Here is a 13555-nt window from a genome sequence, read left to right as displayed (position 1 = left end):
CACACTGCTTGGTGCAGCGCCGTTTTCTGAAGCTTTTTGGCACCTTCTAAACAGCGCATGCCATGTACGCACACCTCTACTTTCAATTGGGTAACCATCTGGCATAGCAACGAAACTAACTACAGAGTCGCCTGCCAAGGAAAGACATTAACAAAAACAGTTCCCCAGTACTAAACTACGCTAGTGCATAAAACTAAGCGACTTCAACTTTTGTTGTCCAACAAATATTTGAGTTTGTACCGTCGTGTAGCGTAAAACCCTGCGATGGTTTTCGGTCATCCACTGAGGAGCTTTGCATTGAAAACTCAGAGTGGCATAAACTAGCCGTCTTTTCTATGAGATAATTTGGAATATATCATATGTAAAAATAAGAAATTTTATGAGCACGATTCTTTTTGTATTTTTTTTATATTATTAATCATTACACATGACTACTACTACACGTGTCTTTTTTGACAGGTATTTAGCCAGGCTAGCTAGCTAATGCTAAGGCACATGACGTTTAGAGCTGTTCAACCAAAAAATTACTATGGGGTTCATTTCCTGCAATATGTTTATTGTACGGTGATATGTCTGGTTAACTGATGTTTGGTGGGAAAAAGACGGATGGCGCTGAACTAACTGTACGACGATACAACGTACACTACATTGAGGGATGTGACAGTGCCTCAGAGGGAGAAAGTGAGTTGGGTTTTAGTTCATTACAACGGACACCCAGCTCACAAAGGGTTCCCCTCGCCATTCCAGGCAACTCTCCTCCCCTAGTTCTGGCCTTTTCCGCATGCCGATATAAACAAGTCAGGTGCCCCAGTCCATCCTCCAGGGATGGCCGAAACTCAGACCAAGAGGATCAGGACGTGGACTGTGACGAGCCCATAGAGGAGTGGATGATCCTGGAAGAAGAGGAGCAGGATGGAGACAGGAAAATTCAGCTCAACCTGGGCTACTGGAGCAGTGGAAGTTCAGAGTCAGATTCTGGAGATGAGGGTGAGGACCAGGCGGAACAACTGACATAACACCAGACCAGATAGGACAGAGCACTAACCTATTAGTGACCAAGGCAGAGTTCCACAGATGAGGAGAGTTCCACATACAACAAGACTTCCACATACAACAAGAGTTCCACATACAACAAGACTTCCACATACAACAAGACTTCCACATACAACAATACTTCCACAATGTGTTCCATAGACAATGGGAGTTCCACACATAATGATAGTTACACAGTGACAGTTCCCCTGACAGAAAGTTACATACAATAGCAGTTGAGTTTTAACATTGTAGAGGCTGAGGTTGAGTTCCCTTAAGCAATAAAAGTTCCAAAGACAAAACAGAGTGTCTGAGGTCCTCATACAATTATTACACAAACAATAAAGCATGTACACACTGAGTTACATATACAGAGGGAAAGTTCTGTATTTTCCCCAATAGTGAAAACTACAAAGGCAATGAAAAGTTTGCAGTTAGAACTGTGACAGTTCAACAGACTTTCTGAATGACTGTGGAACGTTTTTACTACCACAGTGGAATATATTGAATAAATCATCCAGAAACTTGTGCATTTGTTGTATTTTAAGCAAGGATGCCCTTAGTAGTTGATTAAGCAGGCACATTATCCACACAGTATTATGGTCCCACCGGTTATGTTCTTGGAGCCTTGTTCTGAAGTGTTCTGTCATCCCAACAGAGGAACAGAAGTCAAAAATTGCCTTTAATCCCGACTGGGCCATATCAGCAAAAGACAAGGTAGTAGTCTCATCATTACGGCAAAATCACGAAGGGGATGTACTATATATAAACATTTAATTTCATCTGTTAAAGAGTAGTCTGTGAGAGGCACATTTGGTCTGAGATGATTGGCTGGCTAGGAGGTGTTGTCATGGTTCTCTTTAATGCCCAGGGAGTATACAACCAATCACGACCCAGCCGCTATTACACCCCCGACCGGAGTCTGACCTGTCACAACTGCAACAAGACAGGACATCTGGTCAGGAACTGCCCCATCCCCAGGGTAGGACCCCCCCCACAAACACAGTGTACACACAGAACAGTGTATACACACAGAACGGTGTATACTTTATACTGCATTGACAATGATGCTTGAAATGGATCACTAGTCACCAGCTTGGTGTTTCTGTCCGTAGAAGCGACCCACCTGTGTGCTGTGTGGGCTTCAGGGCCACTTCCAGAGGGCCTGTCCTGGCCGGCACTGTCCCAGCTGCGGACTCCCCTCCCATGGGTACCAGGCCTGCCCAAAGCCCCCTGTCTGGTACCAGCACTGCCACCGCTGTGGGATGACTGGCCACCTCTCTGATGTGAGTCTGTGTGCATGTCCACTGCCTGTGTGTGTGTGTGTGCATATGTATTTTCTGTGTTTGTGTGGTGCCTCTGATAAAGTCTATCAGGAAATGTTTGTCCATCGTTGTGTTTACACACAACCATTAGCTTGTAGGTTGTGAGGTTTTGCTATGAATAAATAAAAACTGTACTTGTACTTTTTTTCGGTTTGTTGTTTACCTGTCTGTTTTTTTCTGACATGCTTTGTTCCATGCCTGTACTCTGTCCTTATGGGTTTCTCTGCATTCACGACAGGGCTGCCCAGACACATGGAGACAGTACCACCTCACAGTGAGTCACCGTGATTGGTGGAAAGAGAAGAAAAGAGGAGTGTTGAAGTGCTGGACTTAAGCCCTCTTACATCTGTGTTTTCACCTTCCTCAGACTCAAGACCGAGTACCCCACAGGCCACACAGAGACCACGCCCCCAATTACAGGAATCGTTCCGCCCACTGCTACAACTGCTCCAGGAGAGGACACTATGGGCATGTATGAATGAGAACATTCTCTCCTCTCTCCTGCTCTCCTCTTCCGTCACACATTACCTGTGTGATGGACTGGTTCCTTCTCTAATTTACTCTCGTCGTTTTGTCGTTATCCTTTTCCCCCCCATCTCATTCTTTTGAGATGGGGGGGGAAACCGTTGCTCGGTTTCTCTTTTGCAGGAGTGTACCGTGAGAAGGATGATCAGTGGGACGTTTCCCTCCCTCCCATATGTCTGTCGCTATGATGACTTGCGAGACAACCTCATAGACGATGCTGGGATACAGAAGAAATGCAGGGGTAATATGTGTTTTCACTTAATCAGCATGCAAACGCACATACACTCACAACTACAGTAGCTGAGTATATATAAATAGCAAATTGATTTTGCCCAAACCCAGACTCGACACAGATTGGCGACACCTCGCTTCCAGAGCACAAGAGGGCTTCTGAGCTTACAGAGGCCAGCGGTGAGGAGGAGCCCCCAGCTCCCAAGAAGAGGGGCCTGGAGGCTCGGAGGGAGGGGGGTAGGAGGAAGACATGGCCAGAAAGACGCAGGGAGAGGCGGAAGGTAAAGATGCTGAGGAGAGAAGCCCAGGCCAGGCGTGAAGGGGGGCTAGGGACCACCACATGGGATGGCTTTGACAAAGAGAGCCATGCCAAAGACATGCACAGGAACCGCTATAGGGACTCCTCACCTCCACTGCAGAAGAGGAGGAACAGTCAAGAGAGGGGGAGAAGGAGCCAGAGCAGGGAGAAGAGTAGGAAGAGCAGAGAGGCAGAGAGGTGGAAAAAGAAAGGAGGGATGAAACGTGGGGATCTGTATTTGCGAGATGACCTTGGACCCATGGACGAGACCCTTCTCTCCATCAAACACAGGGTACGGAACCGCAGGAGTTAGGATGGGTGTGTGACTCCTGAATACATGACCAACCTCAGAATGAACTTGCTGCCTCAGGCCTGTCTTATGACTGGAAAGGAAGTAGAAGTAGTAATCATGCAAGGCACTTGATAATGCTCCCAGCCAGACAACATTTATTTATTTACATCTGTTAAATCCTGGTCTTTTGTTTTAAGGACTAAAGAATATTTGGTTTTTATGGACATGGAAAAATATGATGCAATGCAGAGCAGAGTAACTTCCGTTGTGGTCCTATTTTTTATTCCAAGTTGGCAGGCCAAAATGTTTCGGTAACGTTTTTCCATCTGCGCCAGAAAATTGCATTGTGTCACACATTTTGATTAAGATGCTGTATTTTCATGTATATTTCCAAACTGCCTTGCATGCCTGGAACAAATCATTTTGCTACAGATTACAGGAAACTACATTCTTGTTAAGAGAAATCTTTCAATTTGATCTGATGTTTGCTATTTCTTTCCCTTTCACACACACGCGCACACACACACTCCACATGTCGGTATGTTTGCAGTTACAAACACACAATTGTTTTTATTGGTTTTAAACATTATAAGCATACCCTTTATCACATGTGTGGTTTAAAACAGCATTTTCACTGCACATTATAATGGTGTATGAAATTAGAGGGAGAATGAGAGGGTAAATTACAACCATTCAGTTTGTTGTAGATCACTGGTGTGAAGCATTGCAGGACATAGTAGGACATGATGGGGCAGGCCAGGTCTGGAAAAGAGTTACTAACCTATTGCTTTTTAGAATAGAATACATTTATTTTATAACAAAAAACAAGAATTATAATATTTTACAGTATACACCTAGGCATGATTGGCAACATATATTTCAAATATAATAAGTTATTATATTTTAAGATGTTTATATTTTAAGATGTTGCCAAACATGTTATTAATAACATAGTATGTATGCCTTGTGCTCAAATCACGCCACACTATACAATGTAATTTCTCGATTCGTGTGCTGAAACGGTCTGCTCAATTATTAGCGTGGTTATTACTAGTCGTTTGTCAGACAAAACGAGTCGATCATGGCATCGATTATCGATGTTCCGTTTCCTTGATACATTGTCACCGCCCATTTCGTTGCATTCTGTTGTAATCTCTTTGAAAACATCGTACAAAGTGAATCATTGCAAGTAGCCGTATTTGCCGTATTTTGTTTTGGGCGTGAAAGGACAAATCGTTTCATTTGTTCTGTATTCTATTTGACTAGCCTGGCAACAGATCTGAAAATCCCATTGATTGATCTTCACTTGCGCTCCCCACTGACATCCAGAGAAAACAGCAGCGAATGTATAGTGTGTGGATTTAAATTGGACGAAGACCAATAATCTGAACACAAATGAACACAGTTGATTGCTCAAAACAGAGGATTCGCGTACCAATATCTGCTGTAACCCAAAAAAAATTCAAAGAGGTTAGTGTGCTTGCTGAACTACATCGCTGGGTAGCTTGAAATGTCGGCTGCTCTGGCTTGTTTGACTAACTCGGCTAGCTTTCCTGTTGTTGTTAGCTAGCTAGGCTAGCAATGATAGCTACGACAATGGTATATTTTTAGGCGATAACTAGATTGAGCTAACCGGGCAAGAATACTGAGATTGCTAAATAATGTGGCAGTATGTTTCAGATTTCAAAGGTTTCATGTGATCAATCTAATAGTTTAATATGTAGCTACGTACATTTTGGTCGATTAAGCTGGCTAGTGCTACAGTACAGTACCGAGTTAACGCTAGCTAGGTAGTAGTAGTAGCTACTGGTAGACTCCCCTTGGTTTGTGCTGCCTTGCGTGCTTGACGAGCTAGTAGCGCCGAATGCTAACTAACCAAGAACAAAAGTAGTTGAAAGGTATTAGTACTAATATCTGAGTCATATCTTATATTTTCAAATTATTTGTAAAAAAAAAAAAGGAAAAAAAAGCGAGATTTGCACGCCAACTACGTGGAACTTTGTTGTGCTCAAATAAACTACAAATATTTATTTGCGTGGCGTAGGGAACATGGGGATATCTGCCAGGCTTCCATACTGGAGAAATTGTAACATAAAGCGATCTGGTTCAACTGTTCCTTCATCTGGCTGCAGTTTTGAAATAATGAAAATGTTGGTATGCCATCCAGGCTGTTGTGTCTTGGTGGTGTGATCATTACTGCAACTGATACCACATTATTGATTTAACAGGGATATAAAATCGTTTTAGGGCGAGCGTTCTGCACTCTGCGTGAGCTGAGGTGCAACAACACAGCTGGACTCGGGGGAGTCGAAAAGAAAGACCTAATGCTTATGCATGATGAGCATTATATAACGGCTCTGTAGCCTACCTATTATTCGGTACTAGCAGTTTACCTCTCCTTTTAACAAACGGTTAATGCGGAGGAAGAAGACGGCAACTGAGATACCCAGGCGGATAAGGGGACGAGGAGACAAGTCGGCCTGAAAAGAAGGAGGCTCCTGCTACGGTGAACCTCGTCCAGACATCAGCCATCTACCTCAATACAGCTTCACACTACCACCTCCTTCAGCCATGGACCCCCCGAGGACTCGCTCACGATCGCGGTCAGGATTCTATCATTATGGCATGAACGGGGGAGGGAACGGCAGCAACGCAATCGGCAACGGGAGTATGTTAAATTCCAGCGGCGGGGTCGGGGTTAACTACCCCCAACAGAACAACCCCGGGTGGATGCCTCACGGGGCACGCAGCTACACGGATAACCAACATACCCAGGGGAACTACCTACCTGCCGGGGCTCAGCGGCATGCTTCTCACGGAGCACACAGACATCTTGGCGCTGGTAAGCTACATGCTGCATCACAGGGCAGACTTCTCATCTGCATGCATCTCACCTCCTAGGTGATTATACCGCTGGTGGTATGACTGGTGTGAAGTGCAGGCCTAGCACACTGCTCAAAGCAGTATGATGTCTCTAATATTGCTGATTTGGGCTTTCCATGTAATCTCCATGCTGTTTTTTCCTGCTTATGTTTTGTTATGGTTAGAATGGAACCAGTCCTTTTTGACAAAGCTGGACCTTCTCAGCACTTGGTCACTAGAAATGAATCACCCAAAGGCTCAGTATGAACACGTTTCCAGTAAGCGATAGATGGATAGTGAGTTGTCACTCATTTGATCTGGAGTATTAGTATTAGCATTGACTGAATCATATTTTAAATACACATTCCTAAACAGAGAGCACAGCAAAGGTCCATAAGAGCACCTACCTAGAACTTTTGAACCTGTTATTTGTCACTTTAAACCCTTCTCTTCAATACCACAGAGTTACATGAGGTCCGAAGTGCCTGAACTTTAAAAGTGATATTAGTGGATTCCACTAACCAGGAAGCAGCAGCAGGAGGAAGCAGTGTGTCATTCTAATGGAGTGCATTGCCCTCGGCAGAAAGAGCCATGAATGAATACAAGCTTTTAATGGAGCGCTGTTGTAATGGCATTGCACTGCTGTTTCCCGACCCAAAATAACCCACGCAGAGGAACACATTCACACACATCCCAGTTTGCAGGCACAGACACTACAAAGAGGGATTCATGTGTGCATGACTGAAATGCTCTGTCTCCCAGCTGTTTGATCCTCCTCGTTTCTCTTAGCAGCTGCAGATGCCTTTTTCTGAAGTGTGTGTGTGTGTTCCTCTCGGAGGGAGAGGGGAAGGGGGGGCAGTTGAGCGCTCAGGATTTCACAACTCTTAACATCACTTTCAGGGGAATGTGTCAGGACTGGATCTGGAGGGGCTGAGAATATCATTATCATTTTCAGTCTCTCATTTTCCTTTCTTGGCGTGTGTCTTTATCTCTTTTAGCTCTAACAGACAACACTGGATGTTTTGTGCAGCTAAATTTGTTATGTCGATAAAGTCTTACAGTTTAGTCTTGGAAGCTGTTGGTGTTCAGTTGTCAAGAGCAGCAAGGCTTGAAACATGTCTGGACCTCAGTTTCCCCCCCCCCCTTTCTGCTTTTGTGTTTTCTGGTGTCTCGGTCGGAGCCCTCATGCAAGTGGCCTGTTCTCTGCAGCCGCCGACTGGGCCTCTTTGAGCTGTCATTCTCTGCAGACTTCACAGCGCTCCAGAGCACCATCGCAAAGGGAAGAAAGAGAGGCAGAGGCCTTTCAGATCTGTTGTTTTTAAACAGGCTGAGGGGGCTTGCTGAAGGAGGGGTAGACAGTGGTGCTCTGAATGTTTTCAAATAACTCTTATATATATATATATATATATACTGTATATGTGAGATAAAAAAAACTCCCTTCAGAAGAGCACAAGGACAACTCTGTGTGTCTGTGGGATTGGTGGAGATTGTGTGTGTGTGCGCGTGCTTGGAGGTTGGTGTGCTTGAGTGTAGAAAGGCATAGCAGAGTCATGTTTGAGATCAGAGGGACAGTTGGTGAGAGTTGTAATAGATCAGTGTCTCTCGGAGTTCTCTCCTTTTCCCCGTCTCTCTCTCTCTCAGACGCAGACTTTCAACCCAGGCCAGGGTGATTGCGGCGAGTCATAATCCACACATCATCCATCTTTGAACACCAAACACTTTTGCTGGGCCCTTAGATAATTTTTATTACTGATGAAAAATAATACTTAGGAAAGAGGGGGAGGGAGTGACTACTGGTGTATTTGTGATGGTGAAGCAGGATGAGGTCTTGGCGCTTGTTGTGATGTTTGGTGTGTTTGACCTCAGGCTGTTGTTTTCGCTCCATCCTCTAGGGGGAGGGCTTCACTTTCACTCAGACAGTGTGTGCAATGACGACCGGGACAAGGTGAGCTGGATAATCCACCTGTAGTTTGGAAGAACCTCTTAGTACCACCTTATTAAATGATGTCACAAGATTTAGTCAAATTCCTATATGGCTGCGTTATATCAGTAACATGGTATTTACATAATGTAGATATGATATACATATATGTATTTGTCATGATATCTATACCTGCTAACAGACCAGTAAATGAAATTCTTTTGTCTCTCTATCCCCCTCCTGTCTCTTCCTCCAGATGGAGGACAGTCCGAGCCCTAAGCGACAGCGTCTCTCCCAGCAGTCTGTCTTGGACCTCAGCTCGGTCTCCCCCCCGACTCCCTCCTCCCCCATCCGTCCGTGGGAGCTGCCCCCCAGTCGCCGTCCTCACCCCCACTACATGCCCGAGCGCTGTCACACGCCCGTCCGCAACCGCCGCAGGTATGAGCACCCTCGCAGCGCCCTCTGATGATGATGACCATGGCACTGATGATGATAACCATAGTACTGATGACGGTGCTAATCTGACCCTCCCCTCCCCAGCCCTCCAATGAGACGCCAGCGTGGCCGCCGGGACCGCCTCACCCGTCACCACCCTCACCCCCACCCTCACCCCCACCACCAGCACCATTACCACCATCACAACCCCCACCACCACCACCTTCCCCCTCACCCCCACCACGGCCCTCCCTCTGGGCCCCAGGACGAGAACTACCGCCACGCCACGCTCCCCCAGACGTACCCCTTCGCCCAGCAGGCCCCCCGGGGTCCTCCCCTCGATGAGAGGCCTTACCACCCCTCCAACCTGTCCCCACGGAGCCTCCACCCCTCCAACCTGTCCCCACGGAGCCTCCACCCCTCCAACCTGTCTCCTCGGCTGCTGCACCCCGCCGCCCACCCCCAGCACCCCCACCCTCCCCAGCACCCCCACCCTCCCCAGCACCCCCACCCTCCCCAGCACCCCCACCCTCCCCAGCACCCCCACCCTCCCCAGCACCCCCACCCTCCCCAGCACCCCCACCCTCCCCAGCAGCAGAGCACCATGATGCTGGATCTCCATGACCAGGTTGGTAGCTATTTTCTTTGTCATCATTTTTTAGGTCAAGGTCATGTCTTGTTTTTACTCAGAAATGTAAATGGGTGGCAGTTGATGGCAACTCTCTGGCGGCGAGTGTGTGTCTAGTGTAGGCCCCTAAAGTGTTTGGTGGGTTTTTTGAATGTTTTGTGTGTGGTTATTAAGTGAGTCAAGTGTGTCAGATTCAGATGGAAGAAATTGGTGGACGGACGGTAAATGCACAAGAGCGCAAGATATTGATTTGTTGAGTAACTGTTTCCCTTCGTTCTCCCCCGCCCGCAGGCTTCTGCTCAGGTGTCCTACCCAGTCTCTCCTCCAGGGGCCCCCCCTGGCCTGCCCCCCCGCTCCGCCCCCCAGCAGCTCCCAGCATGCTCAGTGGTCTTCAGCGGTCAGCATTACCCCGTCTGCAGCGTGGCACCGCCTGTGAGTTCCACCAGTGACTGGAAATGTGTCCCTCTGTCTGCCTGCTGAGATGGGCTGGATGTCTAATCTGTGTGATGGATGAGCAGTGACCGTGAAGCAGATCTGGTGGGAGCTGACACTCTCCCTCCCTTCCTCAGGTTCTGCAGACCTGCTCTGTGCAGCACCTGCCCATGCCCTACCACTTCCCCTCGCTGCTCTCCAGTGACCCCGCCTTCCTCCTGCCCCCCCACCTCTCCCATCAACCACCCCCACACCTGTCCCACCACCCCGCTCACCTGCCCCAGCCGGGCCAGTTCGGACCCTACCCCACCCAGCAGGCCCGCTCGGTGAGTGTCCGAGTGGGGCGTACGGATCATGTTTCTGTGTGTGGGGGGGGGGTTGGGTGAGATGAGTCTGTTAGGTTATTCTACAGGAATAAATGTCGTGCTAGCTACAGAGCAAACGGTTATCCTAGTTGGAGTTGCAAAATGACAGGAATTTTCAGTGGTGAAAACTTTCCATGTGAATTTACAGGAACTGACATTAAGGTCGTTCAACACTCTTGAGTCTCTAGGAAGGCACTTGCAACCTTCATTTTGATTGTCTGTCTCTCTCGTCCTCCCTGTCTCTTGTCATCCGTTGGTGCCAGCCCCTGCAGAGGATAGAGAACGATGTGGAGCTCCTGGGGGAGCACCTGTCGTTGGGGGCGGGGCTCCACTACCCCCCTGCCACACACCCCTCACTGCCCCCCCACTCCACCCAGCTGCACTTCCTCTCCCATGATCCTTTGCCACAGGAGTTCTTTGGAGTGGTGAGCTATACCCCACCACCACATGAAAAGAGAGTTCAGTGAGGCACGTTTAAGATGTATTAATTGTAAATGATTTCCACGTTTTGTTTGTTTTTTCTCTCTCTCGCTCTCTGCTTCTAAGTCGTATCCAAACTTCATGCCTCGTCGTATCCCAGGGCGACGCCACCGCTCCCAGCTGCCACTGCCACCCTCGCCTTACCACCCCAGCTTCCTGCCTTACTTCCTGTAAGTAGCTCATTGGCCCCTTTGGGGATTTTTGTGAAAAGCTAAAACGAGCGTCTTTCATGACCTCCTGGAGGAATCTCACCGTAGGCGGTTTAACCATCCCTCCTGATCATGGCGTCGGTGCTGTATCTGGAACTGCTTACACCTTTAAATTACTGATCCACATCTTTAAACTACTGATCCACACCTTTAAACTACTGATCCACACCTTGCGCGTTCAGTGTCATGAAGTGTCTCCTCCTGGTCCTGTGCTCCCCCAGGTCCATGCTGCCCGTGCAGCCCGCAGGCCCCGCCATCAGCCTGGAGCTGGACGTGGACGATGGGGAGGTGGAGAACTACGAGGCCCTGCTCAACCTGGCGGAGCGGCTGGGCGAGGCCAAGCTCCGGGGCCTGACCAAGGGGGACATCGAGCAGCTGCCCTCCTACCGCTTCAACCCCAACAACCACCAGTCAGAACAGACCCTGTGAGTGCTCTCTCGCTCTTTCTCTCAGTGTTTTGATGCGCTTTCTGTCTCCCTCTGTCCCCTTGAAGCAGCCAGTTGGATCAGAGGTTCATTGGCGTTTACAATCTTGCACGTTGGTTATTGGTTGTTATGTTTTTGCCCATATTAATGTGCTTTCCCCACAGGTGTGTGGTGTGTATGAGTGATTTTGAGTCTCGCCAGCTGTTGAGAGTTCTACCCTGCAGTCACGAGTTCCATGGCAAGTGCGTCGACAAGTGGCTAAGGGTAAGATGTTTTGCTATTGACTGATGTATTTAGTTTAAAGGTTTTGAACACAAAACTTGTTTGTCTTCATCTGCCTCACTCTCTCTCCGTCTCTCGTTTCTTGTTTGCTGTCCTCTCCTTCCTTCCCGACCCAGGCTAACAGGACGTGTCCCATCTGTCGCGCCGACGCCTCCGAGGTCCAGCGAGATTCTGAGTGACCACCAGAGGGAGACAAACCACTCCAACTGTTAAACAGTTTTAGCACTGCCCCCCCCCCCTCGCCCACACAAACACACAATCCTGTCCAACCCTATCGACTTCTGTTAAGCCTCACGTCTTCTCAGCTGTGAATGTCCTTCAGCTTGAACTGCACCTGTGTGTGTGTGTGTGTGTGTGTGTGTGTAACCGAGTTTAATTGGTTGTTACATGTGCATGCATATGTATGAACATAAAATTGCCTGTGTGTATGATTCCTGGCCTCTGTGTTTGTCTGTGTGTTTGTGAGACTGGATTGGTGTTTCTGAGCATGCATGAGTTTCTATATGTACCAGACCTTAGATATGTCTGAGTGTGAATGAATGTGAGCAGGACAGTATGCGCGCGCACACCAGGGCATCTTATATGCTTCATTCCACCTGAATTCAACCATCATGTCTGGGATCTAATCCTTCTGCCAACTGACTTACATAGGGGTGAATACCACCAAATGACAGGTCCATGTCTATAAAGGTTTTCCAGTGCTTAAAAACAGACTTCTCCGATTCCTACCTCACTGGTGGTGAACAGGCGTCTGCATGGATGGAGGATGAAGCGTGTCGACCGTCTCTCCCTGAGGTTGAGGAACTTGCCTCCAAGCCACAACTCCCCTGCCACTAAACGTTTGTCAGATGCAGTTGAATCACGTAGACGTTTTACAAATGCTGCACGCTGGCTTTTCACCGCTGTAGCTTGTCTCAACCAAACTTACAGCACAGGACGTGAGGACTTGCTTCTCTAGTGTTTGCGAACTTCCAACGGCTACTGATTTGGTGTTGTGACTGCTGCAGTGTGGTAAAGTAGGAGAGGAGCCCAGCGCCACAATGCCCGCATGCCCCATCGGTTGCCCCACCGGTGTGTCTTTCGATCCATCTGGGCCATTATTAGCGTCTCAGTAGTTCTTTCTGCTAAGCAGTTACCTCATCATTCCGTTTTTGAACATTGTTCACTTCAACACTTACCTGTACTCAACTTGAGCGCGTTTGTATCCTTATATATATATTTTTCTTTCTTCTTGTTTTTGTTTCGTCCCTATTAAAGATAAAGATTTTGTCTGTGACTTTGCAGTGGCACATGTTATATCTATATACAAGACTGTATAAATATATGAAATATTATCTGTATACCAAATAAAAGGCTTGATATGAACTTTTTAAATATAAGTCACCTTTTTGTACAGTTTTTAAAAAACGCCCAGTGGTTACAGTTTGGTTGTGCTGGATTTCTCTGTGCTGAATGTGTTAGATTTGAGGTGGTGGTAAATCAATAAAATAATAATACTCACCAACAGTTCACTACTTGGCTCGTTTTTGGATACAACTAGCAGCTCTGTACCCTGTCAGTTCATCAGTGGGTCGTTCATGTGTATTTGAAAGTCTTAAACGTACATCGCCACATGAGGGCGTCATTGCTCCTTCGACAAGGTGGGTTGCTTCAGATGAAGAACCTTTTTACACACGATGTTATGCCAATCATCTTTTAGTAGATCTCCAAAGTCTGAATGGTGAGAATATATGCTCTTTGTTTCCGCCTTCGTCCTTGAATCTGCAGAGTTATCAAACAATTTGCCTTACCTTGGCATATCTTTGGCATTGAC

General features: G+C 47.4%; 2 protein-coding genes across 3 annotated transcripts; both read left to right on the top strand.

The window, feature by feature from the left end:
- The first annotated feature begins 188 nt into the window (after positions 1-188).
- LOC134032803 (zinc finger CCHC domain-containing protein 7-like) lies at positions 189-4180 on the top strand. The gene is made up of 8 exons (XM_062476869.1): positions 189-987; positions 1691-1749; positions 1904-2014; positions 2148-2318; positions 2596-2631; positions 2725-2829; positions 3006-3123; positions 3225-4180. The coding sequence occupies exons 1-8, from the start codon at positions 585-587 to the stop codon at positions 3722-3724; spliced, it is 1503 nt and encodes a 500-aa protein (XP_062332853.1). The 5' UTR covers positions 189-584; the 3' UTR covers positions 3725-4180.
- A 657-nt stretch (positions 4181-4837) lies between these two features.
- LOC134032421 (E3 ubiquitin-protein ligase RNF38-like) lies at positions 4838-13248 on the top strand. Of its 2 annotated transcripts, XM_062476394.1 has the most exons (13): positions 4839-5173; positions 5932-6545; positions 8458-8510; positions 8743-8924; positions 9027-9318; positions 9349-9549; positions 9841-9981; positions 10119-10307; positions 10610-10771; positions 10893-10996; positions 11257-11460; positions 11625-11724; positions 11859-13248. In XM_062476394.1, exons 2-13 carry the CDS (start codon positions 6275-6277, stop codon positions 11919-11921), a joined length of 1962 nt encoding a protein of 653 aa, XP_062332378.1. In that variant the 5' UTR covers positions 4839-5173; positions 5932-6274; the 3' UTR covers positions 11922-13248. The 2 variants fall into 2 exon arrangements, with proteins under 2 accessions (XP_062332377.1, XP_062332378.1); XM_062476393.1 differs by having other exon boundaries at positions 4838-5173; positions 9027-9549.
- The last annotated feature ends 307 nt before the right edge of the window (positions 13249-13555 follow it).

Source organism: Osmerus eperlanus, chromosome 13 (genome assembly GCF_963692335.1).
Source record: "Osmerus eperlanus chromosome 13, fOsmEpe2.1, whole genome shotgun sequence".
Taxonomy (NCBI): Eukaryota; Metazoa; Chordata; class Actinopteri; order Osmeriformes; family Osmeridae; genus Osmerus; species Osmerus eperlanus.
Note: the sequence above shows the minus strand (reverse complement) of the source record. Positions and strands in the feature narration are given on the sequence as shown.

Excerpts from the sequence above, each read along its gene's own strand:
- LOC134032803 (XM_062476869.1), top strand. The coding sequence starts at position 585 with ATGTTTGGTGGGAAAAAGACGGATGGCGCTGAACTAACTGTACGACGA. Across the intron at positions 2,015-2,147 it reads GGAACTGCCCCATCCCCAGG|AAGCGACCCACCTGTGTGCT; the intron begins GTAGGACCCCCC and ends TTCTGTCCGTAG. Across the intron at positions 2,319-2,595 it reads TGACTGGCCACCTCTCTGAT|GGCTGCCCAGACACATGGAG; the intron begins GTGAGTCTGTGT and ends CATTCACGACAG.
- LOC134032421 (XM_062476393.1), top strand. The coding sequence starts at position 6,275 with ATGGACCCCCCGAGGACTCGCTCACGATCGCGGTCAGGATTCTATCAT. Across the intron at positions 8,925-9,026 it reads CCCGTCCGCAACCGCCGCAG|CCCTCCAATGAGACGCCAGC; the intron begins GTATGAGCACCC and ends TCCCCTCCCCAG. Across the intron at positions 9,550-9,840 it reads TGCTGGATCTCCATGACCAG|GCTTCTGCTCAGGTGTCCTA; the intron begins GTTGGTAGCTAT and ends CCCCGCCCGCAG.